General features: G+C 38.7%; 2 protein-coding genes and 1 long non-coding RNA gene across 7 annotated transcripts; 2 read left to right on the top strand and 1 right to left on the bottom strand.

The window, feature by feature from the left end:
- Nucleotides 1-126: 126 nt before the first annotated feature.
- Gp210 (nucleoporin 210) lies at nucleotides 127-18,175 on the bottom strand. Of its 2 annotated transcripts, none has more exons than XM_089859052.1 (26): nucleotides 17,964-18,175; nucleotides 17,725-17,852; nucleotides 17,302-17,660; nucleotides 16,591-16,723; nucleotides 16,306-16,503; nucleotides 15,551-15,657; nucleotides 15,212-15,490; nucleotides 13,476-13,649; nucleotides 13,307-13,415; nucleotides 12,875-13,225; nucleotides 12,755-12,817; nucleotides 11,609-11,655; nucleotides 11,453-11,526; nucleotides 10,768-10,867; nucleotides 10,483-10,675; nucleotides 9,723-9,832; nucleotides 8,956-9,060; nucleotides 6,922-7,152; nucleotides 6,094-6,849; nucleotides 5,186-5,439; nucleotides 4,938-5,112; nucleotides 4,287-4,444; nucleotides 2,866-3,497; nucleotides 1,644-1,879; nucleotides 1,240-1,579; nucleotides 127-744 (listed from the first exon to the last, which is right to left on the bottom strand). In XM_089859052.1, exons 1-26 carry the CDS (start codon nucleotides 18,131-18,133, stop codon nucleotides 584-586), a joined length of 5,643 nt encoding a protein of 1,880 aa, XP_089715178.1. In that variant the 5' UTR covers nucleotides 18,134-18,175; the 3' UTR covers nucleotides 127-583. The 2 variants fall into 2 exon arrangements, with proteins under 2 accessions (XP_089715178.1, XP_089715179.1); XM_089859053.1 differs by having other exon boundaries at nucleotides 656-779.
- LOC149610331 (uncharacterized) lies at nucleotides 18,172-20,445 on the top strand. Of its 3 annotated transcripts, XR_016376610.1 has the most exons (3): nucleotides 18,172-19,139; nucleotides 20,065-20,140; nucleotides 20,227-20,445. It is a non-coding gene; the product is annotated as an uncharacterized LOC149610331 (long non-coding RNA). The 3 variants fall into 3 exon arrangements; XR_016376608.1 differs by having other exon boundaries at nucleotides 20,065-20,445; XR_016376609.1 differs by lacking the exons at nucleotides 20,065-20,140; nucleotides 20,227-20,445 and adding an exon at nucleotides 19,222-19,267.
- A 1,611-nt stretch (nucleotides 20,446-22,056) lies between these two features.
- On the top strand, nucleotides 22,057-26,450 carry LOC149610330 (beta-galactosidase-like). 2 transcript variants are annotated; one of them, XM_089859050.1, is made up of 6 exons: nucleotides 22,057-23,056; nucleotides 23,118-23,663; nucleotides 23,851-24,067; nucleotides 25,393-25,471; nucleotides 25,544-25,787; nucleotides 26,295-26,450. In XM_089859050.1, exons 1-6 carry the CDS (start codon nucleotides 22,133-22,135, stop codon nucleotides 26,337-26,339), a joined length of 2,055 nt encoding a protein of 684 aa, XP_089715176.1. In that variant the 5' UTR covers nucleotides 22,057-22,132; the 3' UTR covers nucleotides 26,340-26,450. The 2 variants fall into 2 exon arrangements, with proteins under 2 accessions (XP_089715176.1, XP_089715177.1); XM_089859051.1 differs by having other exon boundaries at nucleotides 25,544-25,798.
- Nucleotides 26,451-27,394: the final 944 nt, after the last annotated feature.

Genomic DNA, 27,394 nt, shown 5'->3' with positions numbered 1-27,394 from the left:
AAATTTCCCGCTACTTTTTCATAGGACGATAGGTAGCAGCACTGTGAAGCGTAATTGAAAATGGCGCCAAATTTAAACTCCGTTCGAAAAATTAATACTAATTACGATAAGAAATAATTCAACAAAACAAATTCAAACATTTATTTCTTAATTTCCTAGGAAAAGAAACTAAACAATTGTAAATTAATGAAGAATAATTATGTTTCAGTGTTGATGATGATGGGTCGTCTTTGACAGACAAAAGGTTGACGAGAAATTCATCGAACATTAAAAAATAGTAACTCCCGAAGCACCAACCGCACAACACAACCCGTTTCTTTTTTATTTATGTGAATTTACAAAAGACCGTATCTTTTATCCCCGAGTATAAAAACATACGCCAAATATTAATTATCCCCTGGATGTAATTAATTAGTTAATATTAATTTGAAAGAAAAGGATTAGGGGTATAAAAATAAAATTTGTCAATGGCCTGAGATGAATTTTATTATTATTATTATTACTTTTTATTCACTTTTGGGTTCATTTCTCACTAATAAGTAGTTGACCACCTTGGTCAAAAGTAGGCTTAACGAATTAATTTTCACGAGGGCGGTTGTAAATATTCGGAAAACGGGTAATTAGTCCTTCCTGATGAATTTTGATGAAAACTAACTGAACGATGAGGTGAAGGCGTCGTAACTCCCGCAAAGGAATTATCAACTGTCCACAAATGTGGCCTTACTTGTGTAGTAACTGGCGTTACTGTTAATATTAACGCGGTTTATTTTACTTTAGACCTAAAAAAAATAACAGGGTTCGTACAAAATTTTTGGAATGAAATTCCTAGCTGACTTTTCCAGGTTTTCCCTGACTAACTTGAACAAATTTCCCTGACCATTTGCAATAACGTACATGGCGAACTCAAATAATTTTTGCACGAGATATTTTTATAAAAATTAGCCAATTAATTCGTTTAAATTTAATTTAAAGTAAATCATAAATAACCTGAGCGAGCGAAGCAAACTCCGCGAATTTGGGGCTTTGCTCAAATCTCAGACAAAAAATTTTCTGATCACCATTATACTTTAAATTAATTTCCCTCCAATATATTTTTCCCTGACATTTCCCTGACTTTTTAGGTCCATTTTAAATTTCCCTGACTTTTTAGGCCCATTTTCAATTTCCCTGACTTTTCCAGGTTTTCCAGGTCGTGTACGAACCCTGAATTATAATAAAAATCTAAAAAAACATACATACCTGGTGGGGGTTGACTCTGATTTCTAACATCGACGAATCTGGGACCCAAAAGTACTTTATACCCTATATACCAGGCGATAAGGGTTCCCAAAAGAATCATGACGTTTTTAAGATAATCCATCCATGGTCTTGATTCTTCCGAATCTTCTTCTAAACACGATTCAACTTTGATTGTAATTTCTTGATTTGTTATATCACATTTGATTATTATGGCGTGATTCAAAGCGTCTTTGATATTCGGACATTTCTTAAGTGAAATGGCGTAATTTAATACGTTAGGATGTTCGTCTTCAGTAATTGGTTTGCCGACAAGGACAACACTGGGATCGGTGGGTGTAACCTACGGAATATTATCAAAAAGGGTTAAGTAAATGAAAAAGTATCGATAATTATGTAATAATTACCTCCAGGAACTTAATAACTTTAGGATTGGCTTTAATTACTAACGTGGCAATTGATTTTGTCGAACTTAAAACTACTTTTTTCGTTTCGACAAATACATCGGGGAAGAATTCTAATTGAGCCGTTTTTGTAATTAGGCTGTTTCTAGTTTCGACTTTCAAAAGGATCAAGGCATCCATCACGCTGATTCTTTCAGCGGAGTATTTGTTAAGAGGCTTAATTTGGCACGAATAATCGCCTATTTTGAAAGAAAAAAAAAAAAAAAAAAAAAAAAAACTTACAGGTAAGATGGGTATTAGTGCTAGGGGTGTGCGAATACCACTTTTTGGGTATCGAACCGGTTATCGAATACCCAAAAATTTTCCTTATCAAATACCGAATCGAATAGTTTATTCCAAATCGAATACCGAATAGTTGGGCCTTGGTTACTTTTTTCCTTCCCGATTAATCGCGAATAGTTAAGCCTAGTAACCGCGAATATTTAACCCTAATATTCGCGAATAGAGCTATTTCAGAGGGGGTAATGGCTACGTCACCAATGCTATTTGCCCATAGAGAAAACCCTCATAAAATGGCCGCCCTACACTCAAAGGCAGGCCCAATTTTCGTAGCAGACGAAATGTTTCCTCCACTGAAATAGCTCTATACTAGGCCAACTATTCGCGGTTAATCGGGTAGTAACCCTAATATTCGCCAATAGAGCTATCTCAGTTGTGACGTCAGTGCCTAGGTGAAACGTCACGGGCTTAGCTTTGGCAGTGGGCGGCCATGTTTGGTACCGCGTTGCTTCTATGGGCAAATAGTATGGGTGACGTCACACTAAGGGTTCTGAGATAGCTCTATAGTCAATACAAAGCAAGGAGAAGAACATTTAGAAGCTCGTAAATTTCAAAATACCTTTCCTCAATGGTGGTCAAGTATTTCTTAAAATTTTCCTACGCACTTGCTGGTAGTTTTTGATGGGAGACAAAAAAACATTTGGGATGATATTTTTTAAATAATGTGGGTCGCTCTAGTGCCAAGGACCTAAATTTATAGTAGTCGAACTTTAACCGAACAGTCAGTTCGGTATTCGATATTCGAATCGAATAGTGAAAATGGGCTTATCGAATACCGAATCGAATTATTCGGTTCGGTATTCGATCGAGTTATTCGATTGAAACGGTTAACCGCACACCTCTAGACCGTATTACCACAATCATGAAAAAAACCCTCTATATTTACCGGATTTATAATCAAAGCTAGGCGATACCTCGAACAAATCATCTAAAAGTACATCTACCGGCTTTAAAGTACCAAAAGCAATTCGGCAAGCGAAAGGAGGTATTATATTAGGAAGCCATTCTTGCCAACACGAACAGTTCCTTCCCAATAAGTAATTTAGCGAATCTCTTTGACCTTCTAACAAAACAGGGATGTTGTGAACGGATCTGGGCGAATTCGTCACGAAATACTGGACGCTGGTGTCAATATTTATCCCGGTAATAGGTTGAATATTCACTTCGGCCTTTGTAACTTTTCTCTCCGAAATACTAAAGTGAATAATGTCACTGCCGACTCGCGAAGCTACGGCGATTCCCGAGTTTGGTTGTATGATAATATTGTTCGTTTCGCTCCTCCAAAAACCCCCAACTTCGCCTTCGTTGGGTACCAGGGGACTTTTGAAACAAATTACATCCCCTTCGACTACATTGACTCCAAATGGTTCAATGGCGGGTTTAACAACTACGTGAATATAGTCGACAACCTGAGGGTTGCTCGCGTCCCAAACTTTTAAAACAGTTTGACCCGATTCGAGAGCTCTTATGATCAGTGTTTTATTGTCAACTCCTTCATTGACGTGAATTTTGTCGAACCTATTTGAAGATTATATTAGCTACCCAATAGAATGTAGCTAACGTTTCCTTAGAATGTTCCATAAGTTTGTCACTGGTTACAAACTGGAGCTTGTCATGAAGTGACATAGGTGAAGCGTCATAGATTCTGGTAAGGCGCTGTCAAAGACCTACTAGAGACTACATATGAACATTAACTGCAAAACTAACCGAGTATAGTATAATTCTCGCTTGTCGCAGGGAGCCCACTCTTAAATTTAAATTCCTTATAGGAAAAATAGGAATTTTTTTCCGGAATTATAGGATTTTATAGGAGAAAAAATGTGTTTTTATAGGAAAATATAGGACTAAAAATGCTCTAATATAATACAATTTTGGGCTTAAACTATGTAGAAAAATCCCAAAAAATAAAAAATAACAAATTGGATTTTACTTTGAAAACTCGGAAGAACTTAATTAAAATATAACATAATATAATATATAAAAAATCCTAAGCGAGCTCCACAATTTCGGTGTCTATTCAAATGTGATCTCGATAAAAAAAAGCTAAATTTTGATAAATTTGATGCTAAACTATACGAAAACTTCGACTAAGTCAAAAATATAGGATATTATAGGGCCTTTCATGAAATTATAGGATAATAAAGGACAGGTTCAAAAATATAGGAATTTATAGGAATTATAGGGCCGGTGGGCTCCCTGTTGTCGTTCTCGAACTAGCTCTCAGTAAGTCTATGGCTTTACGAAGTATAAGCAGTGTCATACTTGTGGAACATACCTTATAAGCTTATGACACTACCAAGACATTACCTGCTTGGTCTGAATTTCAACTGAGCATTTGCGGCGTGAAATTCTGTACCAATATTATCGTGAAAAGAAACTTTAAAAGTTGTCGTCCAGCCATAAGGTAGGAATGACACTGCATTCTCGCTATCAGCAGACACCATGATGTAAGCCAGATTTCTAACCTAAATTTGTACATTTTTTTGAAGTAAAAACAGGGACGCGCATAGAGTTTAATAACAAACAGGGTTTCGGACGAAATTTTTATATTGAGAATCCCTGACTTTTCATGCAGCTTATCCCTGACGAAATTTTGCCAATAGAGTGCTGTCAGAAGCGCAGGTGTGACGTCACCCATGCTGTTTTCCCATAAAGAAAAAACGGTAACTGTCATGGCCGCCCATTGCTAAAGGCAGACTCGTGACGTTTAACCTTGGATCTGACGTCACAACTGACAGCACTCTATATCCCTGACCATTTTAAGGTATTTACCAGAACCCACTTCATCACATTTGGCCCATATTTAGCATTGCACGAACCATGGTTTCATATACCAAACGAAATCCCTGACATTTTAGGACAAAGCTTAAAATCCCTGACCCATACCCCCCCCCCCGTTTCCCAAATCCCTGACGCATCCAGGTTCCGTACGAACGCTAAATAAACATTGTCACTTACTCTAACATCGATGGTTTTAATTTGTTCTAGCCCGTAATCATCAACGGCAGAAACTCTTATAATTTCATCTCCAGTTTGAGTTCCGGAAACGAGTAAATTCTTATCTTCCATTTTGATTTGCGAAGATTTAGAATCATTTGGTATAACTTTGTAACTGACACGAGCGAAACTATCCCTGCGTTTAAAAGAAAATCAATTAGCATAGCTTAACTTCCGAGGGAACTTTGATGAATGAATAAGGCACGCACCTTCTGGATTTAAGTAACAAATTAGTATTTGGCGTGATTAAAATAGTGTCGGCATTGACGGGTGGTTTAATCAGTTGTAAATCTCCGAAAACTTGAAGTGGAACTTCATCCTTGAATAATAAACCGCTAAGTTGGGTTTTGGTCCCGTCACTAGTCGCCGAGCTCCAAACTTCCAAAGTTATCGTTACTTGACCGGGTCTAAGGGCCAAGACTCTCATCGCGAAGTTATTTCCTCCACTTTGATGAATGCTACTCTAAAGTTTAGATGACCGTTAAGAAAATGCATCGGTAATTCACAGGGTTCATACAACTTTTGGAAAACAAATTTCCCTGAGATTTCAAGGTTTATTCCCATATACTTCCCTGAGTTTTCCAGGTTTTTCCCGCATATGGAGTATCCTATGGAGCAAATGTTAACGAAGGAAGGGGGGGGGGCAAATAGGACTATTACATACTCAAAGGACATCCCCGTATCTCTAATATAACCAGAGTTACGAGCCTCCAAAGTATAGTGTAATGTTAATCCTATGGAGGGAATGTTTATGAACATTTTGCTTAATTACTCGGCCCCTGTTTGTCGTAGCCGTACGTTTTTAGTATGATTAGATGGGGGATAAAGAGGACTATAACATACTCAAAGGACATCCCCGTATCTCTAGTAGAACCAGAGTTATGAGCCTCCAAAGTATAGTGTAATGTTAATCCTACGGAGGGAATGTTCACGAACATTTTGCTTAATTAATCGGCCCCTGTACCCTGTTTGACGCAAATTTCCCTGAATTTTACTACAAATTCTAAATTTCCCTGAGGTTTTTGACAACTATTAATTTCCCTGATTTTTCCAGGTTTTCCCTGTTTTCCAGGTTTGTATGAACCCTGATTAAGAAAAAGAAGGCTAAGGAACAAACCTCTTTATAAATATTTTCTAAATTAACAACTTCCGCGTTATTAAGGCCCCAACGGAAACTGAGTTTAGGTAAGGCACTTCCAAATGCGAATGGAATTTCTTCGTTATTTAATCCCATTGCGAATAAAGGCATCTCAGTTCCAGTTTGTAATCGTTTTAAAGGCGCGTGGATTTTAATTCCGTGAAGTGGGACGACAAATATCGTTGCTTGATCCTGAGAATAAACCACTTGTTTCCCGGAAATCTTCTCTACATCGATAGATCTCGCTGTTATAACAGTTTTCCCTAATTTGGACGCGGTTAAAATTCCAGAAGAGGAAACTTCCGCGATAGAATCATCTTGGATGGAATAATGAATGCTAGAAAGAAGTTCCGGACCTCCCGAACATATAACTTGGAACGACGCTCCGACAACCAAAGTGATATTCCTAGGACTAAGTCTTAACGGAGAGAAGACTTGAAATGGTAAAGGATCGCTAGAGACTGGTTTCCCTCGATAAATTTCGTGTTTTGTTCCCGATTCATCTAACGTTGAATCAATCTTAAATTTAATAGTAGTTTGACCTAACGATGAACCGGTTATTGTGTAAAGCGCTTGAAGATCATTGGCTTGAGGCGTTCGTTGCAATTTTGTCGTAATTATTGGTGAAGAAACGACAGGACGCAAGTTAAGTAAGGGGTATAAACTAGCAGCGAGTGGGAGCTTATCAAAACCCAAAACCTGAACAACAGCTACGATGGATCGATTTAGTTCCACCTAAATATGATAAAAACGTTCAAATAGGGTCGACCAGTTTCGGTTGCGACGAAAATATTCCAAACTCCGTACTTTATCAACCATTTTGACAATGACAGCTTCAACCCCCGATATTTGTACATCAGCAGTAGCAACTTGTTGGGATTCCAAACATAAATCGTGGACAGTAATTGTTACGGAACCTTCTTCTTTAGGGGTGACCATAATCTGCCTCGTTTCGGCCAAATACTCGATATCTGCTTTAGATTCGTCACTAATCTCCACATCGAAATATCCAGATCCATTTGAAACGTTGAGGGCAACCTATATTATCAAAATTCATTCAAATTCTAGGCCTATAACCATAAGGACATTATCTCTCTCTAAGGGCCCAAGATTCTATGTTACGGTTGAAATGTATGTATGTCCGATTTGGTCAGCCATCCGTCTCATCTCAAGTGGTATAATAATTGTATAGCCTAAACAGAGGCCGAGCGCATTCGCTGCAGAGTAACCCGGCATTGAACATTTTTCCCTCCTTCAAAGATTTCTCACGACAGCTCTTCGTGATTTTTACTAAGCGTGAATTCACCTCTTGTGTCTGAGAAAGTTGGGGGGGTTCTGGAAATTCTCTTTCATATTTTTTCCCCTCAGTCCTTGCTCTCTCGCCTACCCGCCTGTTTTAGTTTCATTCCCAACCGCTTGGGAGCGTTATCTCAGAGCTCGCGTCTAGACCACGACCGGCTTAGGATACCGGTCGTGGCTGATTTTGAAAATTATTTTTCTCTCTCGCGAATTTCACGAAAAATTCGGAAGGAGCCTCTATACAAAATCTACGTCACATCTAGCAGAACTAGATGTTTTTGCTAATAGATGCAATGCGCTTGGGCCCTTAGAGAGATGATGTCCTTATGCTATAACTAATACAATAAATTTCAGAGAGAATGGCTTTTGGTGGTCGGAAAAATAAATGGAAACACCCAAGACTTTAATGGATAAAAAAATACTTTATTGGAATATATTATAAAAATTGAGTATTGCTAAATATTATTATAAAATTATCCGTCATTACATCAGTCGGGACTGTCTTGAATCCGGAAGACCAACTGAAATTGTCGTGTTTTTTTTTCCAAGAGAAGATAGCCAGCTCATAAACAGCAACGTACCCCCATTCAATTTTTAAATCATTTAACCATTTACCACCCAAAAAACAAAAGCCATTCTCCCCGTTAAATAAAAATAGAACCACCGCCGGCATAAACCCAACCAAATGTTAAAGGGAGGGTGAAGTGGAAAATCAAGTTATTTTTTATCGATTCTTCTACCAATTTTAAGACCAGTCTGCATAGTGAAACATTCAGGAAATACCAGCTCCGAATGATTTTAAAATTCAAATTAGGTTCAGATTTTAAGGATAATTTTAAACAAGGACTGCCGACCAATCGCGTAACACCCTGCCTTTTTATTAACAAAATTCTCGTGGCACGCTCCATGTCGAATGAAATTTATCACGAGATTTGATAAAATTAGGCGCGCGTCGTGATAATCGTGGCGCGAGACATGGAGCGTGCCACGAGCATTTTGTTAACAAAAAGGCAGGGTGTTACGCGATTGGTCGGAGGACCTTCTTTAAAATTATCCTTAAAATCTGAACCTAATTTGAATTTTAAAATCATTCGGAGCTGGTATTTCCTGAATGTTTCACTATGCAGACTGGTCTTATAATTTGTTGAAGAATCTATTAAAAATCACTTGATTTTCTACTTCACCCTCCCTTTAAGGAAAACTTAGGTGTTGAGACGAAAGGAAAAGAAAAGTACGTTAAATTAAAAACAAAGCCCTTGGTTAATTAAGATAATATCTTAATTTTCTAAAATATCATGCAGAACTAATTTAAATCAATTAAATTAAATTAAGTGTTAGTAACGACTCTGAGAAAGTATCGGAAGAGAAAATTGTTAGTAATAGTAAGTTAAACCTAAATCTAAATTTAAAGCTCATCCTGTAAATGAACAAGCAAGGAGATTTAATTAAAATTATTAATTAGTAATCTGAGACTGAGGAATTAGTTAAACTAATTCCTTGGAATTAACTTAAGCCACTGTTAAATTAAAACACCAATATTACCTTATTGCTAGCATGGTTGAATACAGTCGCTTTGCCCGGTGTTATAGTTGCATCGTTAACAAGTTCAATAAAAACGCTCTTCACAATAGGCTCGTCAAAAGGTGGCTAATAACGATAAACGGCATTAAATTAATTAATTGACTGACAAATACAGGGTTCGTACAAAATTTTAGGAATGAAATTCCTAGCTGACTTTTCCAGGTTTTCCCTGACTAAATTCCACAAATTTCCCTGACCATTTGCAATAACGTACATGGCGAACGTATATGAAAACAAATCTATATTCACTCAAATAATTTTTGCACGAGTTATTTTTATAAAAATTAGCCAATTAATTCGTTTAAATTTAATTTAAAGTAAATCATAAATAACCTGAGCGAGCGAAGCGAACTCCGCGAATTTGGGGCTTTGCTCAAATCTCAGACAAAAAATTTTCTGATCACCCTTATACTTTAAATTTCCCTCCAATATATTTTTCCCTGACATTTCCCTGACTTTTCCCTGAGTTTTTAGGCCCATTTTCAATTTCCCTGACTTTTCCCTGAGTTTTTAGGCCCATTTTCAATTTCCCTGACTTTTCCCTGAGTTTTTAGGCCCATTTTCAATTTCCCTGACTTTTCCCTGAGTTTTTAGGCCCATTTTCAATTTCCCTGACTTTTCCCTGAGTTTTTAGGCCCATTTTCAATTTCCCTGACTTTTCCAGGTTTTCCAGGTCGTGTACGAACCCTGAAATATTTCTCTTTCTGACAAGTCAAAGAAAGACATACTGGAATACTTGTAATCCCAGCTTTATTAAGAATTTCGCTTCTAAAACCAACAACTCTAGCGGTTATTTTCAACGTCCCTTCTCTACCAGATGGATGGAAGACTCTGTAATCTTTTAACATAAAAATAATCATAAAGAATGGTTAGTAACTTAAAGTGTTAGTGACATAATTTTCGTCATCCTCAAACTTAAAATGCGAAAAAAATCCTTGAAAAATCTAGTTTATTATGATATGTTTACTTTTTTATTTGGTTTCGTAGCAATTTATTAAATTGCAATCAAAGTTTTGTGTTTGGAAAAGGCCTAGTTGAGATTTTCTTTCGTTTGATGACGTAGTAAGGAGAAATTTTCACTCTAGATGTCGCTCACGTGATGCGCCTGTTAGTGTCGCTGCGCCGCGTTAAGCCTAATTTATTCAGATTCGCGCGCGCGCCGCATTAGTAGACTCGGGAGTCTCGCGCTTGGCTTTTCCGCGAGATGCCGTGAGTGACGTATCAAGGAGAAAAACCCGCCAAAAATGTTCTCCGCAAATTTGCATTTGTCCCCCAAATTTCAAGTTTTCAAAGTGTTTTTTCTGTGTTTTCCCTCATAATTAAATATTTTTCAAGCATATTTTTGGAATCAGAAGAGTTTAAGCTCTCAAAAAAGTAAGGTTTTCTTTAGATTTGAGATAATTTTTAAATCACGTCGCTATTCCTTTAAGTTACAATCTCTTTCCCTAATGTTTAGAAGAATGTAAGTAAATATAAATAACATCTCACTTCTATTAACTCTTTTAAATCCGTGAGCTCCGTTAAAATTTACAATGACGTCCTTATCAGCGTCAAATTTTCCTAAAGAAGGATCGGACAATTCCCAGAATATCTCGAGGGATGTCAAGTTGGCAAACTTGCGCCCTTTACTATCTTTGGCCCAAATATCAATGTCAAACTTGTCATAGTTTTGAATAGGAATCTATTAAAAATCACATGGATTAATTCGAAATTAATTAGAAAATCTTTGGGTTAGTTTCTATTAAAAATAATCAAAAGTCAAGGTATAAGTACCTTCATGGAATCATCTCCAACGGGACACGGAAGTTTCTTTCCATCAGGTCCCTTTATAACGGGTTTTAAGTATATTGACTCGGGTACTCCGCAGCCAAGTCTAAAAATATTAGAATACTCATTTAAAACGGCGTTTACTTTAAAGGGAGGGTGAAGTAGAAAATCAAGTGATTTTTTATCGATTCTTCTACTAATTATAATAGCAGTCTGCATAGTGAAACATTCGGGAAATACCAGCTCCGAATGATTTTAAAATTCAAATTAGGTTCGGATTTTAAGGATAATTTTAAAGAAGGACTTCCGACCAATCGCGTAACGCCCTGCCTTTTTGTTAACAAAATTCTCGTGGCACACTCCATGTCTCGCGCCACGATTATCACGTCGCGCGCAAATTTTATCAAATCCCAAGATAAATTTCATTTCGACACGGAGCATGCGTGCCACGAGAATTTTGTTAATAAAAAGGCAGGGCGTTGCGTGATTGGTCGGAGGTCCTTGTTTAAAATTATCCTTAAAATCTGAACCTAATTTGAATTTTAAAATCATTCGGAGCTGGTATTTCCTGAATGTTTCACTATGCAGACTGGTCTTATAATTTGCAGAAGAATTGATAAAAAATCACTTGATTTTCTACTTCACCCTCCCTTTAATTTAACTAAATTAAAACCAAATCAACGTCACTTACTGTATATCAGACTTGAGTACAGCTGGATTTGGATTTGTCGGAGATTTCTTGTTACCAACTGTGATTTCCAAAGTCTATTTGAAAAAATAATTATAAGTTTAAAACACTATGAATTCTTTTCGTAAATAAAGTTCTAATAATCTGATAAATATTTACAGTTTCTCCTAACTCGGTGCATATAACTTTAAACACGTGCAAATCCTCTGAATTATAAAATTCGTGTTAGTATAAATTAAATTTAAATAGAGTTTAAGATTATCAACGGAAAAGTTCAGGTAACATAACATTACTTTATACAATTGAGTTGAGAAAATTACCACTAGAGTGGCCTTTCATCCGCAAGGATGTAGACCAAAATGAACTCTATCACGCGCTTGTGGCGCCATCCCGGTGCAAAAAAGGGAACTAACAGAAAAGGCGGGAAATTTGACTAATTTCAAGAATACATGTAAAACGCGGAAATTTAAAGTTCGTTTTCGAGATGGCGACACCATCGTTTGATAAACTTGGTGCCTGTCCGTCCGTCCCATTGCTTTAAAAGTTGTCCCCCGTTCCCCCAATAGGCAGCTTAACGCAAAGGCCACTCTAGTGGTAATTTTCTCAACTCAATGCTTTATACCTTTAAAGAACGGCCTTTTTCTAAATATAAAAGGAATTAAATATTTTTTAAAAAATAAATGATCTCTTATTACAATATGATAATTAGCATTTGATTAGTCTTAAAAATAATCAAGGACTACTGCGCCACCCGCCATTGGTTTAGTGACGTCTGCTAGCCCGAACCCCTTACATCTCTCAGCCAGACTTAGAAATAGCACACGTCCACTGGTCCAAAACCAGTTTATTAATTGCTTGGACTAGTTTTTTAATTCAAGAAGTGCATGGGGTTACTGGTCCTCGGGACCAGTTTATTAATTGCAAATCTATAAGAGAACAAAGCCTGGGACCACTCCGGAGACCAGTTTATTATTTAGGACACTAGGGGGGTCACTGGTCCCAAGGACTAGTTTAAAAATTATCCTTATTTCTAAGTCTGCTCTCAGCCTGTGAGAATTCAACCAATCCCGTAGGGGTAAGTGGTTCGATTTAGCAGACGCCACTAAACCAATGGCGGATGGCGCAGTAGTCCTTGATTATTTTTAAGACTAATTAAATGTACTAATTATTTTGTAATAAGAGATCATTTATTTTAATTTTTATATTTAATTCCTTTTATATTTAGAAAAAGGCCGTTCTCTTAATTAAGGAATAACATTATTTTACCTGAACTTTTCCATAAAAAAATCATTATTAATTTCTCACTATTGTAACGAACTGGATCTTTGATGATATAATTTGATGAATAGGAAGTTTCCAACTCTTGTACTGCGGGAAAAAATTATAATATAAGTAAATAAGACGCGATACATTATTCAAACTTACGGTTAATAAAATGTCCGTCTTTAAAGAGTGGCCAAGGACGTGGTCCACCTTCAAATACAACTTCGGCAGTAGCACCCAACGGTAAAAGCATCATACGAGCTGGAAAGACTGGATTTAAAGGTTTATGGCAAGCAATAACGGCCGTCGTTTTCAAATGAAGATCGCCAACGTCGTATTGCACAAAAATGCGGGAGTATCCCACGTATAAACACTTAAAGGCTAAACTTCGACAACCATCTCCGACAGCAGGGAATTTTGCATCAGGATTGTATTGAACTCTGGATTTTTCGACAACTTCGACAGTTATTGGAATATCAGAGCAGGAGTCGAATATTTTCCTTTTCTTCTTTTCTGGATTCATAATTAACTCGTCAATTAGTAATTAACTAATTATCATTAACTAAAATGCAGGACCAAGAATCAAAAACATACCGAGATCCTCATAGCCATAGAGAGCTAAAGGAATTACGACTTCGTTGTTCAACTCGGCTTCAACAATCGTGGGTAATATTTCCAAATCAGCGACAGGTTGAATAGAAATCTAGTAATACAGTTTTATAATTCAATGTTATCCTTAAATAATTAAACTAATTACGCTTACAAAAGATGAAGTACGGAAGACTGAATTGTGGGCATCTCGGACGCTAATCGTCACATCTCCTTGTCCATAGGTTTTCACCACCGCGTCTTTACTGGCTTCTTCGGGATTATAAGAAACAGTAGCCAAAGAAGTATTTTCCGATTTCCAGTGATAAACACCCGTAGCTCCTTTCGCCTTTAGTAAAAAAAATAACATTAATTTATTAACGAGATCAAACTGGACATGTAATAAATAGGCCTGTGCGAGTCCGAGCGGGAAAGCGACGGGAAGGGACGGCCCCCCCTCCGAGCGGGAAAGCGACGGGACGGGACGGCCCCCCCTCCGAGCGGGAAAGCGACGGGACGGGACGGCCCCCCCTCCGAGCGGGAAAGCGACGGGACGGGACGGCCCCCCCTCCGAGCGGGAAAGCGACGGGACGGGACGGCCCCCCCTCCGAGCGGGAAAGCGACGGGACGGGACGGCCCCCCCTCCGAGCGGGAAAGCGACGGGACGGGACGGCCCCCCCTCCGAGCGGGAAAGCGACGGGACTGGACGGCCCCCCCTCCGAGCGGGAAAGCGACGGGACTGGACGCCCCCCCCCCTCCGAGCGGGAAAGCGACGGGACTGGACGGCCCCCCCTCCGAGCGGGAAAGCGACGGGACTGGACGGCCCCCCCTCCGAGCGGGAAAGCGACGGGACTGGACGGCCCCCCCTCCGAGCGGGAAAGCGACGGGACTGGACGGCCCCCCCCTCCGAGCGGGAAAGCGACGGGACTGGACGGCCCCCCCTCCGAGCGGGAAAGCGACGGGACTGGACGGCCCCCCCTCCGAGCGGGAAAGCGACGGGACTGGACGGCCCCCCCTCCGAGCGGGAAAGCGACGGGACTGGACGGCCCCCCCTCCGAGCGGGAAAGCGACGGGACGGGACGGCCCCCCCTCCGAGCGGGAAAGCGACGGGACGGGACGGCCCCCCCTCCGAGCGGGAAAGCGACGGGACGGGACGGCCCCCCCTCCGAGCGGGAAAGCGACGGGACGGGACGGCCCCCCCTCCGAGCGGGAAAGCGACGGGACTGGACGGCCCCCCCTCCGAGCGGGAAAGCGACGGGACTGGACGGCCCCCCCTCCGAGCGGGAAAGCGACGGGACTGGACGGCCCCCCCTCCGAGCGGGAAAGCGACGGGACTGGACGGCCCCCCCTCCGAGCGGGAAAGCGACGGGACTGGACGGCCCCCCCTCCGAGCGGGAAAGCGACGGGACTGGACGGCCCCCCCTCCGAGCGGGAAAGCGACGGGACTGGACGGCCCCCCCTCCGAGCGGGAAAGCGACGGGACTGGACGGCCCCCCCTCCGAGCGGGAAAGCGACGGGACTGGACGGCCCCCCCTCCGAGCGGGAAAGCGACGGGACTGGACGGCCCCCCCTCCGAGCGGGAAAGCGACGGGACTGGACGGCCCCCCCTCCGAGCGGGAAAGCGACGGGACTGGACGGCCCCCCCTCCGAGCGGGAAAGCGACGGGACTGGACGGCCCCCCCTCCGAGCGGGAAAGCGACGGGACGGGACGGCCCCCCCTCCGAGCGGGAAAGCGACGGGACGGGACGGCCCCCCCTCCGAGCGGGAAAGCGACGGGACGGGACGGCCCCCCCTCCGAGCGGGAAAGCGACTGGCAACCTGTTTTTTTAGAAAATTGCAGGTACTCGCGAGTCCAGTTTTCCACAACCTAAAATTAGGACTCGCACATCTCTAGTAATAAATAATAATTACGTGAAATTTAAGGGAATAAGTTGAAAGTTGAACTGGATCAAATGGCATTAGTATGACACTGGGTTCCACTTGTAAAAATTGATGAATGATGACATCCTGAGTAACCTTCGTGTTTGTGTGCATTTTAATAATTCTCTCATCAACTTCCATTCCTTTGATTTCCGCCCAAATTTTAGTTGGTCCTGGTAGCAAAGTTTTAACAATGAAATAAGTCCCATTTGGCGATTGATAATTAACTTTGAAATATTTAGTATGGAAATGGACGTCAATACGAAGATTCTAAAAAAGTAATTGAGCGAAATCAGATGAAAAATCTCTTTTATAGACTATTAGTCTTACATCACTGGGATAAATCTTATGGTGTCTATCATCGTAGATTCTGAGAGATATTTCATAGACAGTTAGTTCTTGAAGCGCCCAGTTATCACCAGGTGTAACGTGAAATACTAAAAATTAAAGTTTAAGCTCAGAATTCAAATGTAATTTGTACAGGGTTCATACAACTTTTGGAAAACAAATTTCCCTGAGATTTATGGGAGGTTTTTCCCCATATACTTCCCTAAATTTTCCAGGGTTTTTCCCGTATATGGAGTATCCTATGGAGCAAATGTTAACGAAGGAGGGTGGGGCAAATAGGACTATAACATACTCAAAGGACATCCCCGTATCTCTAGTAGAATCAGAGTTATGAGCCTCCAAAGTATAGTGTAATGTTAATCCTATGGAGGGGGGTATGTTTATGAACATTTTGCTTAATTACTCGGCCCCTGTTTGTCGTAGCCGTACGTTTTTAGTATGGTTAGATGGGGGATAAAGAGGACTATAACATACTCAAAGGACATCCCCGTATCTCTAGTAGAACCAGAGTTTTGAGCCTCCAAAGTGTAATGTTAATCCTATGGAGGGTATGTTCACAAACATTTTGCTCAATTACTCAGCCCCTGATTGATGCAAATTTCCCTGATTTCCCTAAATTTTACTAAAAATTCTAAATTTCCCCGAATTTTTTGTCAACTATTTATTTCCCTGATTTTTCCAGGTTTTCCAGGTTTGTATGAACCCTGTTGTAGGGGAATTAAAAACACAGAACATACACATATAACTTGGCTCAATGACATGAATCCCGGCAGTTAATTGAGGTTTTGGTTCAGTTTCTTTAGCATTTTTATCTTTTAAAGTGATGCTAGTATGTCCTAATTTTTTGGCAGTGACAATGGATGTATCAACGTCTAATTTTGCAATATCAGGATCAGCTACCTCCAAGTAATATTCGTCAGACGGTAAAGGGATTTCTAAAATTTATTCATAAATTATATTATTTATTTATTTATTTATTTATTATTTATGGGAGTAAATAAAAAATCTTAATAATGTGTTACCTGAAGCTCTGCCATCTCTAATTAAATTGACTTTGTACTGAATTTTGGAGTTTCGGAATAAGTAAACATCTTCAGCTGGGTTTAAAACAACATTGGCAGCGACAATCAAGGTGATATCAGCGGGTTTAACATCCTTATTAAGTTAAAATAATATTTTTTTTAACATACTAATTACTAATCGATTTCTTTAAAGGGAGGGTGAAGTAGAATAGCAAGTGATTTTTTATTGATTCTGCTACTAATTATGAGACCAGTCTGCATAGTCAAACATTCAGGAAATACCAGCTCCGAATAATTTTAAAATTCAAATTAGGTTCAGATTTTAAGGATAATTTTAAAGAAGGACTTCCGACCAATCGCGTAACGCCCTGCCTTTTTATTAACAAAATTATCGTGGCACGCTCCGTGTTACGCGCCACGATTGTCACGTCGCGCGAAAATTTTATCAAATCTCGCGCTAAATTTCATTCAGAATGGAACGTGCCACGAGAATTTTGTTAATAAAAAGGCAGGGCGTTACGCGATTGGTCGGAGGTCCTTATTTAAAATTATCCATAAAATCTGAAGCTAATTTGAATTTTCAAATCATTCGGAGCTGGTATTTCCTGAATGTTTCACTATGCAGACTGGTCTTATAATTAGTAGAAGAATTGATAAAAAATCACTTGATTTTCTACTTCACCCTCCCTTTAACAAATGATAATCACCAACCATAAAAGCAGGTTCTCTCAGTCTAACACGAACTTTGGAAGTTCCAGTTTTAAAGCTCTCAACTAAAATCATACTTCCTTGCAAGCCATTCTCTTCTATGTCTTTTATAAACTTAGGAACTTCGTAAGTTGAATCGGAGAATTTTAAAAACCTAAGGGTATTTTTCTCTTCTTCAGTTTCTAGGGTCCATTCAAAGACTATCCCATTGAGTGTTGAGAAAGTATCTCCTTGATTATTTTTGCCCATAACCTCAATGACAGTTGGGGCATCCCCGAGAAAGAGTTGTCTAGAGGTTGTCAGAAATTCTAGAGAGTTTATCGCGTCAACTACTACATCACATCTTAAAATCACGTGGTTTGCTATGAGGATAAAGAATAATTAAGGATTAAGACCGTTTACTTCCCCTGGAAATATGTGTCTTACAATGATCTTCCGCAGTTATTATGGAAATTTGTGGGAGTTTAGCAGCGTGAACTGATGAAACAACTGCTTTGGAGCTACATGGTTCATCAATAGGCGTTACTGATACAATATCGGGTCTAGATGAGCTCCTGATTTAAGTAAATTAAACAATTTTAACTCATGACAGTTATTTCGACAATGAGTAACGTTTATTGAAAGTCATAAACCGGTTTTGAAAACTACTAAGCCTTGGTTCTTACCATTTGTAACATCCTCCATCCTCGAATTCGGAAACAACAAGGGTGAAATTACTCTTTGTTCCTCCATAATTTGGAGGTAATAGTACTCTAGGAGTATTTAATCTAGCGCAAAATATTACATTTAAAATAACTAAAAAGTTTAGAAGATAAACTATAGCAAATTTTAACATTTCAACGCGATGAAATGTCTTCGTAAAGCCAGGTTTTCAGCAAAGAACTTGGAACATATAGCCCCCTAGAATTACACATCCACGCTCGAATTTTTCAATTTCCAAGCCCACTTTTTTTTTAACGATAACTTTATCATTCGTTGGTAACGCCATCTATAATGCTTGAGACGAAATAATTATCTGTCGTCTGCTTTGCTGAAGCTGAATTTTTCTCATTTGCTTTAATTGCTTATGAATTTGGGCGCATAGACGCGGTAATGAAAATGTTTTTAAATATTGTTTTGATATTATTTATTGTGAAAAGTAGGCCTATAATATTAAATATGTTTTGATGCAATTGTAGGCCTATACTTAGCTGTTGTCCTTAAAATAATATCAATTTGGTAAGCTTTTTTCTAACAGCTTCCATTTTCATTTTTTCATTAAAAATACGAATAACTTTGGGAACTAGAAAGTTCAGATAATGTTTTCATCCAATTTCTTGGGAAAAATGTTTTCACGCATCAGACACCTTTTTACGAGGGATTAAATTTTGAGAGCAATTGTTTTAGAAGCAGTACCACCATCATTTTCAAGGTTTTGCATCCGCAGGCTTTTTTTGGTGAGATCAAGAATTTTCACTACGCTCTCCGAAGGATATATTAAACTACCATGATCTCTAACAATTAATCCTCTGGTCGACTTGGTCGTAATGCAGTAGTCGTGAAAGCTCTTTCATTGATTGCATTTGAGGACTTTGTGCAGTTTCCGTACACAAATCCAGCCAAAATAGTGTCTCTCAATAGGTTTGACCCATCAAAATATAAATGTCCTCTGTTAGCTTTGAGAAAATTTGGTGACACAGTATTATCACGAGCCAAGACATTTGCACAACCAGAACCCTCAACCAGAAAGGCGTTCTTATAAGCTGCTTTAAATTTTAAAATCGTGGGATTGTTGTTTCATCCACCTTTTTGTCTTACTACTCCGAAAAAATATGGTTTTGAGACAGTTTGTACGTTGGAAGGTAATTGTTGTTTTGATTAAAACAATATATTAGTAGATATCAACAGATTTTGATGACCCTAAACTATCGCTCTTTTTGCTAGCCCGACTATGTTTCCTATAATTAATGATTAAAAGTTTGAAAACACAGTTGGAGTTTCTCAAAAAGTTCTTTAATAAAATATAATTCCATCTCTTAGGCGTGGGTTTGTGGGTACACGCAAAAGTAATGTAGAATAGCGGTTTTTCCCAAGTGACAAAAAACTTTATTTTGGTGACTTTCCGATAGTCAGATATTTGAAAATGATTGCTAACAGGGTTGCCACAGTACCTGGAAAACCTGGAAAAGTCAGGGAATTTAAAATAGGGTTGAAAAGTCAGGGAAATTGATTTAAGTTAGTAAAATTTCTGGGGATAAGTCTATATTGAAAGAGTAATGAAAGTTTTCTCCTCATCCTCTCTTCTTAACACAAGTGAACTCTTGAGCAATCCTTAAAAATGCTGTCTAGAATTGCTTTTATGTAAAAAAACCTCTTAGACTGTTAGATAGTTAAAATGTTTCTTAATGATTTTAAGGTAACAAATACATGGGAAAACTTTATGTAGAGGGTTTATTTAATTAAAAGCACTGAAAACGTGCTGCAAAAATTTACGTTTTCGGCCTAAAAAGGTCAGGGAAAATCTAAGAAAAATGTCAGGGAAAACCTGGAAAAGTCAGGGAAAACCTGGAAAAGTCAGGGAATTTGGTTCTGAAATTGAAAATTCTGTGGCAACCCTGTACAAATCGCGGTATTTTTCCCAGGAGACCAATTTGATTTTCCAATGGCATTGAGCCATTTTACTAACAAACTGGACTGATCACCGGATATCTTTATTTGAGTTGCAGTTAGTAATAAAAATAATGTAAAATTGTGGAACAATTTTCGCGCTTTGCTTACTTATGATAGGAGGACTGTTCCCATCTGGAACTCCATTCCTACCGAAGTAGGTGGCCAGCCCACTCTCTATTTAAACTCAAAATACGTAAGTTCCTAAAACTTTAACTCGGATGGAGGGAAAGAAATCCACCAATCCCTATCTCTTTAACCACCTTTTTACTATATTATCAGTGTATAAGTTCAAGTTGGAGCTGTAAGGCTTCACAGCCCTAGCTCGTCAATTGAATGGAGCAAAAAAATAAACATTTTTATTTCTCCGTGTATTTTTACATTCCTCAATTGAACATTTTTTGCCCATTTTATACTCGCACACTTTGAAATTAGCGCAAGAAAGTGTTTTTCTCAATAATAAATCGTTTTTATTATGTTATTAAACGTTTAAAAACTATATTTAAACATGTAGTGTATTAAACTAAAAGCACTTTGAAATCGCGCTATTTCCCGCCAAAAAGTTTGAAAATGTTTCAAGTTCGCGCAAAAAATAAAATATAGAAATTCTAGTTATGCGCCACACACATAGATGGCGCTACCGACGAATGATAAAGTATACTTGTTGAAAAAACCGGGCGCGCGAAGCGTAGATTTGATGTGTAATTCTAGGGGGCTTATATGTTCCAAGTTCTTTGGTTTTCAGTCACGTTGTCGTCGCGCGCGAATCTGGTTTGATCGTTGATGTGGTTTCCGACCCCCGCCGAGGGTTATTGCTCTCGTTACGTCATATCCGTTTCCCCCGGCTTTCATTTGGAGGGAAATTCAAAGATGGTTTTTTTCTAAACCAAGTAGTTTTGATTGGATTTTTGGTTTTTCTTTGTTTTACTAAGGTCTTCATATCATCAAATTAATATTATCTGCTTGTTTTAATAATAAATTAGCGCTTAAGTTGGAATATTATTGTTATCAGTTTAGTAACTATCTATTCGATCATATTGCTCAAAATTATCAGTTGTTATTTTTTTTTTCGTTTTTCTTTTAATCATTGTTTTCTTTTTTTCTATGAACATTGAACCCTTATATTGTGACTCCTCTGGATGTTAATTGTAAAACTACTAAAGACTAAAACCCTTACCTGTTCGGAAAAAACTAAATAATTTAAATAAACAAATATTAATTTTCAGAAGCATCTTGTCTTATTGGTAATAACATTACGAGAGGTTGTGGGTTCTTATCTAGAAGGGAATACCGGCCCTCTAGAATTATCTATAGTCGGAGTTGCCTAGACACTCTATTCCCATGTAGTAAATAAGAGTAACAGGCAAAAAGCTATTGTTTCCTAATTAAGAGGCTTGAAATTATTTCCAAACGTTTTTTTAATCAGTATAAATATAAACAGCGGTAAAATTTGAACGATATAAACACGTCGTATTTTCAATTTTGAATCTGAAATGTGGAGCAGACTGCTGTTTAATTTTGCCTGCTTATTATTATTCGGATTCCTTCTATGTCATACAAAGAATTTATTCATTTCTCTCTGGAATATTTATTCTAATCATAGGTTAATGTAAGTTCTGATGAGAATGATCCTGTTTACGACCATACAACTACTAAGCAAGATCAATATGCGAGTGAGGAATTAGGGTCAAATTAATTCATGGTTATATGATTTCACTGAAGCTATACCCTGCATGACCTGACCCCGAAAAAAATCCAATTTTAATATGGGAATAAGGTCAGATCAATGAAGGGCAGTAATTTTGGACGCGATATGACAAATAGCAATAAATTTGGGTGAACCTTCATATCGGCCAATGTACTACGCTAGCGCTATAGTTAAATCCAACCTTAGAACCGGTATGGTTTAACACAAAAAATATAGGTTTCATAATTGAATATATAACCTACATAAGGCTGGATTGTACTATAGCTCCCGTATTTATCGAAAAAATAAATCATAAGCCTACCTTTCGCAGCTAGACCTACAGTTGATCCTTCGTTTTCTAATCAGATATTGGCTGTTTCAAACCGTACAGCTCTAGCGCAGCCCCTTTCAATTTTAATTCCCCTGCTAACTCGAGAGCCGACTATCAGACGAGTGCAGGAAAGCACTCGAGAAGCAAGATCAAATTCATCGTCTCAAACCATGGAGCTTTTTCAACTTCGTTTCGCTGTCGCTTTGAGTGCCTTCTTTCTCATCGGCAAAATCGACCTTAGTGTTCAAGATGGCGGTGGATCTTTCACCGCTGACCGGAACATTGGAATGTTCCGCAAAGATGGTACGCCATTTCAGTATGCTTCGGGTTGTTTTCATTACTTTAGGGCTACCCCCGATATGTGGAGGGACATTATGATCAAAATGAAACAAGGAGGTCTCAATGTTCTCGAAACGTACGTTGAATGGCGAAGTCACGAGCCAGAACCTGGAGTGTATAACTTCGAGGGCAATTTGGACGTAGTTTCCTTCATTAAAACGGCCCAAGAAGTTGGTCTCTTAGTAGTTTTGAGGCCCGGTCCTTATATTTGCGCCGAGAGAGACTTCGGTGGCTTGCCCTATTGGTTATTACGCGAAAAACCAGACATTGTCCTAAGAACCATGGACCCGACTTACATAAAATACGTCGACAAGTGGTTCAGCGTTTTATTACCCATGATGGAACCTCTATTGTACCAAAATGGCGGCCCGATCATTTTAGTTCAAGTAGAGAACGAGTACGGTCAGTATCCTAAATGCGACCACCAGTATATGGCCCATATCCGGGACTTAAACCGACAATATTTGGGGAACGACGTTGTCCTGTTCCGTACGGACATTCCTCATGAACTAACATATTCCTGCGACAAAGTAGAAGGGGTAATGGTCTCGGCCGATTTTGGGGTAGGAACGGACGTACCAACGGCTTTCAAGTTGATGAGGAAATTTTCGCCCGGTGCTCCCTTGATTGTGTCCGAGTTTTACGTCGGTTGGATGGATCACTGGGGTGAACCCCACGCTCAAGTTGACATGCCAAGAGTATCAGAAACATTAAACGCTATCTTCGCCAACAATGGCTCAGTTTCAATCTACATGGTAAGTTATTTTTACTTTTGGTAAGAGATTTCACAGTAAACGTTGTTATTTTCCCACCCAGTATTATGGAGGGACCAATTTCGGTTTTTCGAATGGTGCCAACGCTCCTTACTCAATCCAACCAACCAGCTACGACTACTCCGCTCCAATATCAGAGGCCGGAGATTTGACCGAGCCCTACTTTCAAATAAGGGACATAATTTCAAAATATATTCCAGTGGACCCATCTCCGAAACCTCCACCTACTCCTAAAGTATCCATAGGACCAGTTTCAATGTCTTATACCACTACTCTATTGGAAAAGATACAACTCATAGAACCCACTTTTAACGAGTACCCTTTGACATTCGAAGCTCTGAGTGTCGATTCGGGATTCGTGTCGTACTCCACCATTATTAATTTCAATCCTCACGACCCTTCATACTTAAGCGTTCCAGGATTGAGAGATAGAGCCATTCTATATATCGACACTAAATATATTGGGGTCTTAAGTAGGTCTGAGGGGGTTTTCGACTATCCAATATACCTAACTAAAGATCAAACAATTACGCTCGTGGTCGAAAATCAAGGAAGGATTAATTACGGTCTTGAAATGCACGACCCTAAGGTAAATATTTTCGATTCAAAGATGACGTCATAAAAAAGTAAAATAAACACCGAAACCATCTAATTTAATTTATTTACGGCCTTGATAGTATAGATGAAATTATACCATAACAACTTTATGCAATTGACCTCATTTTTATCACCATAGCGTTTTAACCTATTTACCTAAACACAATATTTATATCTAGGGTATAGTAGAAAACGTCACCTTGGACGATCAGGTGTTATCTGGTTGGACTATGACGCCATACCCACTGACTAATATTGAAGAGATTCAAAGTTACCCACCTAGCCAAGAAATCTGCGTGTTCCAACCATCTTATTACACTGGGACCTTCCAATTACCCCAAAACATGACAGAAGGGGCAAGAACCTTCTTGGACCCCACTAACTGGTACCGTGGAGGTTAGTATTGTCCGTAGTAGGTCTCCAAATAGTTAAAAGTCTAAATAGTAGAAGTAAACCAATAGAAGCCTTATTTTTCCAACTTTTATTTTAAATCCAAGGTCTGTTTACGTGAAAATACGCGCACTATAGACTAGTGTCGTTAGAAAGGGAGACTGTTTATTGCTCTAGGCACGCTTGTATAGTGTACATGACGTTTGAATACGTAGTACTGACACTATTACGTTTTTTACCGTACCAATATCAAATCGCATGTGCTATTCAACAACTTTTAATATAGAACATACAGCAGGTAAAACGACTGTACAGGGACTACGGGAATGAGAAATTGCAATGTAAATTGGTTAAAAATATGAATTTTTTTAGAAATCACCCATTTATTTAGAGTAATGACCTGGCGAAATTGGGTGTTACTGATAGATTAGTCAGTCACGAATTTCATAGATATAAACAGGAATATATACAGCCAATAGGAATCACTATGCCCCATACATCTTCGAGGTTAATTTCTGAGCGCGTTTTGTGGGCCGGCTTGAGTACTATCTACTCACGCCTTTCTAACTGTGATTTCATAGGTAGGAGCAACGCTAGTTCGTAGTTCCTAAGCGAGCGCAATAAGCAACGCGCAGCGAGATAGATTATTTGTGAGGTAAAATTCGTGATACATAAATCCGCCTCGAGTCATTATTATTAGCTGTATGTATGCCTGAAATAAATAATTTAACGCGACCCCATTTATACAAACTGGGTCAACCATTTACTCCAACTATATTTAAATTCAATTTGTTCAGGACTACTTATTATTGAGTGGTATATAATTATTTATCCTAATCGTTCTGATGTTAATGAAAATCTGTTATGGCCAGGTTTGGATTAGAATTGTGTTAGTTTTTTATCTATAGAGAGACAACAACTCATATACGACCTGATAACTTGTGAATATACATCTTTGGTTTCCATAAGCTCATACCTTTTTCCATGAGCTCACACTTCATTCCACGAGCTCACACTTCATTCCACGAGCTCACACTTTATTCCATGAGCTCATCCCTTTTTTAATGGGCTAACACCTTCTTTCATGAGCTCACACCTTTTTCCATACGTTCATAATTTTTTTCCATGAGCTCACACCTTATTGCACTTGCTCGTACCTTTTCCATGAGCTCACACCTTTTTTTAACGAGCTCGTACCTTTTATCATAAACGCATACCTGAGATAATAGCATTACAGCCCCAAATTATCTTTGATCGATCTCTTATCTTATACCAGTTCTTGGTAGACGTAATAAATTAATTAATTTTTGATTTATTTTTAAAATTTTCAGTGGCTTTACTAAATGGATTCAATTTGGGCAGATACTGGACGGTAGTTGGTCCCCAAATAACTCTTTTCGTCCCTCCTTCGTAAGCTAATGACTTAATTAAAGTAACTAATACAGATTACCCCGTTCACCTTTTAAACATATTAACCTACAGTGTTCTGAAGCCATACCCCGAAATGAACACGTTAACCATGTTGGAGCTGGAACGTTCCCCGTGCACGGACAATGAACCTACACAATGCTCCGTCAAATTCGTGGACACGCCTATTCTAAACTCCACAGTTCCTACTTACACCACAAAATCAATGGACTTGGACTTTTCTTTACTCTTTGTAGCACCTAGAAGCTTGGCTCTAAAATTCTTGGGTCGAGCTCCTGAAGAACCGACTAACAACCAGGTATAATTAAGGTAATATCAAACAGAGTGTATAAAAAGCTTAGAGCGTTCAATGTGAAGTGGAAAAAGTGGGTAAAATCGCGGTTTACTAAGCTAACCATATATGCTCTGTACCAGGGATAGATTTAATTTTAGAAGTAGGAATGGAGAACAGAGAAAAATGTGGGCGCGCCACGCGCGTCAAAGTTCCGGACCCTCTTCCACGGGTAGGGGGGGGGGTATGAAAGAAGAGGCGGTCATAGCGACAGAGGTAAAAAGGAATTACGTATTTTTCGCCGTCCCCGTCAGCAACGTCATCAAAATGTAGTTTAAGTGGGCCAATTAGGTAATTTAAACTTTTCGTTACGTGTTGGAGGGAGAGGCTCTATACTGGGCTATGAGTAGGACTGAAGTAAATACTAATCGTTCTCCATTCCTACTTCAAAAATAAATCTATCCCTGTCCGTACTTAAAGACTATTTTAATTATTCTATTGTAATTAAAATAACATTTCTTTTTGTGTATTTAGAATCGAAGATTAAGGAAGAAGAAGATAGTTAAAAAGCAAAACTAAGAAAATTAACTCCAAAAATCGAAAGCGTAATTTTGTATAAATTAAAAGGAAATGTATTGTATTATAAATTTTAACATACATAATAAAATTATGATGATTTTGTTTTTATTATATTTGTTTTTTACGTTATTAAAACATGATCTGGTAAAAAAAAGAAGAGACACAGAGAATATTTATCTTTCCTTTTCCACTTATGAAACTATACGCGGGAACTGTAGTAACCTCGCACGCTAAGCTTGGGTCATGGCGAGGAAAAGAAAGGAATATGATATACTTGGGCAAGAATTCCCTGTGTTGCTTCTACGTTTTCTCGCAATGTCAACGGAAACATCAAACTATACAGGGTGTTTCTGATAAGTCTGCCATAAATTAAGGGAAATAAATTTTGAGTCGAAAATGTACAACTATGACATTTTAACGTCCAGGCGGAGCCTACGTTAATTAACGTAGGCTACGGTCCAGGTCACAGTTTTCAAGTTATGATTTAGGTGTTTTGGTGATGGATCCTTTAATTAAATTAGAAAACATTGTCTTTCAGTTTCTTAATTAAATTTAAGGGGTCATCCGTAAAATACTCAAATTCATAACTCGAAAACAGTGTCCTTTATGCCCGTTTATGGCAAAATGTCAAGTTACATTTTCGACTCAAAATCGCTCATAGAACCCACTGTACTTCGTTACTACCACCATTCTCGGAACACCCTGTATAAATCTAGCTTGCTAGTGAATATAAATGAATAAGTTCAAGCCCGCTACTACGTAAATATTATTATTCTGTTTACATGAATAATTTAAATAAACAACGGAATAAATATGATGGCTGCATTATTTTACAACATTTTTTTTGATATATAGCCCGGAGTTTGAATCTTTAGTGATAATATGAGCGGGAGCAAAGTTGGTATTGATCTTGAAGCTTTTCATAAAAGACCCCTGGAGATATTCACAAACCTGGACGTAAAATAACAGCATAAGTTGATAAGATATGTTCCATAAGCTTGTCACTGGTTACTGAGAGTTTGTCATGAAGTGACGTAGGTCATAGATTCTCGTAC

Source organism: Phalangium opilio, unplaced genomic scaffold (assembly GCF_054372755.1).
Source record: "Phalangium opilio isolate 3A_F unplaced genomic scaffold, DU_Popi_V2 ptg000329l_1, whole genome shotgun sequence".
NCBI lineage: Eukaryota > Metazoa > Arthropoda > Arachnida > Opiliones > Phalangiidae > Phalangium > Phalangium opilio.
The sequence above is the reverse complement of the archived record's forward strand: the minus strand, read 5'-3'. Positions and strand labels throughout refer to the sequence as shown.

Bases quoted from the DNA above. Each gene is read 5' to 3' on its own strand.
- LOC149610330 (XM_089859050.1), top strand. From the start codon at position 22,133: ATGGAGCTTTTTCAACTTCGTTTCGCTGTCGCTTTGAGTGCCTTCTTT. The intron at 25,472-25,543 runs GTAAGCTAATGA...ATTAACCTACAG, and splicing joins ACTCTTTTCGTCCCTCCTTC to TGTTCTGAAGCCATACCCCG. The intron at 25,788-26,294 runs GTATAATTAAGG...TTGTGTATTTAG, and splicing joins AAGAACCGACTAACAACCAG to AATCGAAGATTAAGGAAGAA.
- Gp210 (XM_089859052.1), bottom strand. From the start codon at position 18,133: ATGTTAAAATTTGCTATAGTTTATCTTCTAAACTTTTTAGTTATTTTA. The intron at 15,491-15,550 runs GTAAGACTAATA...TTACTTTTTTAG, and splicing joins ATAAGATTTATCCCAGTGAT to AATCTTCGTATTGACGTCCA. The intron at 9,061-9,722 runs GTATGTCTTTCT...TATCGTTATTAG, and splicing joins CTGGGATTACAAGTATTCCA to CCACCTTTTGACGAGCCTAT.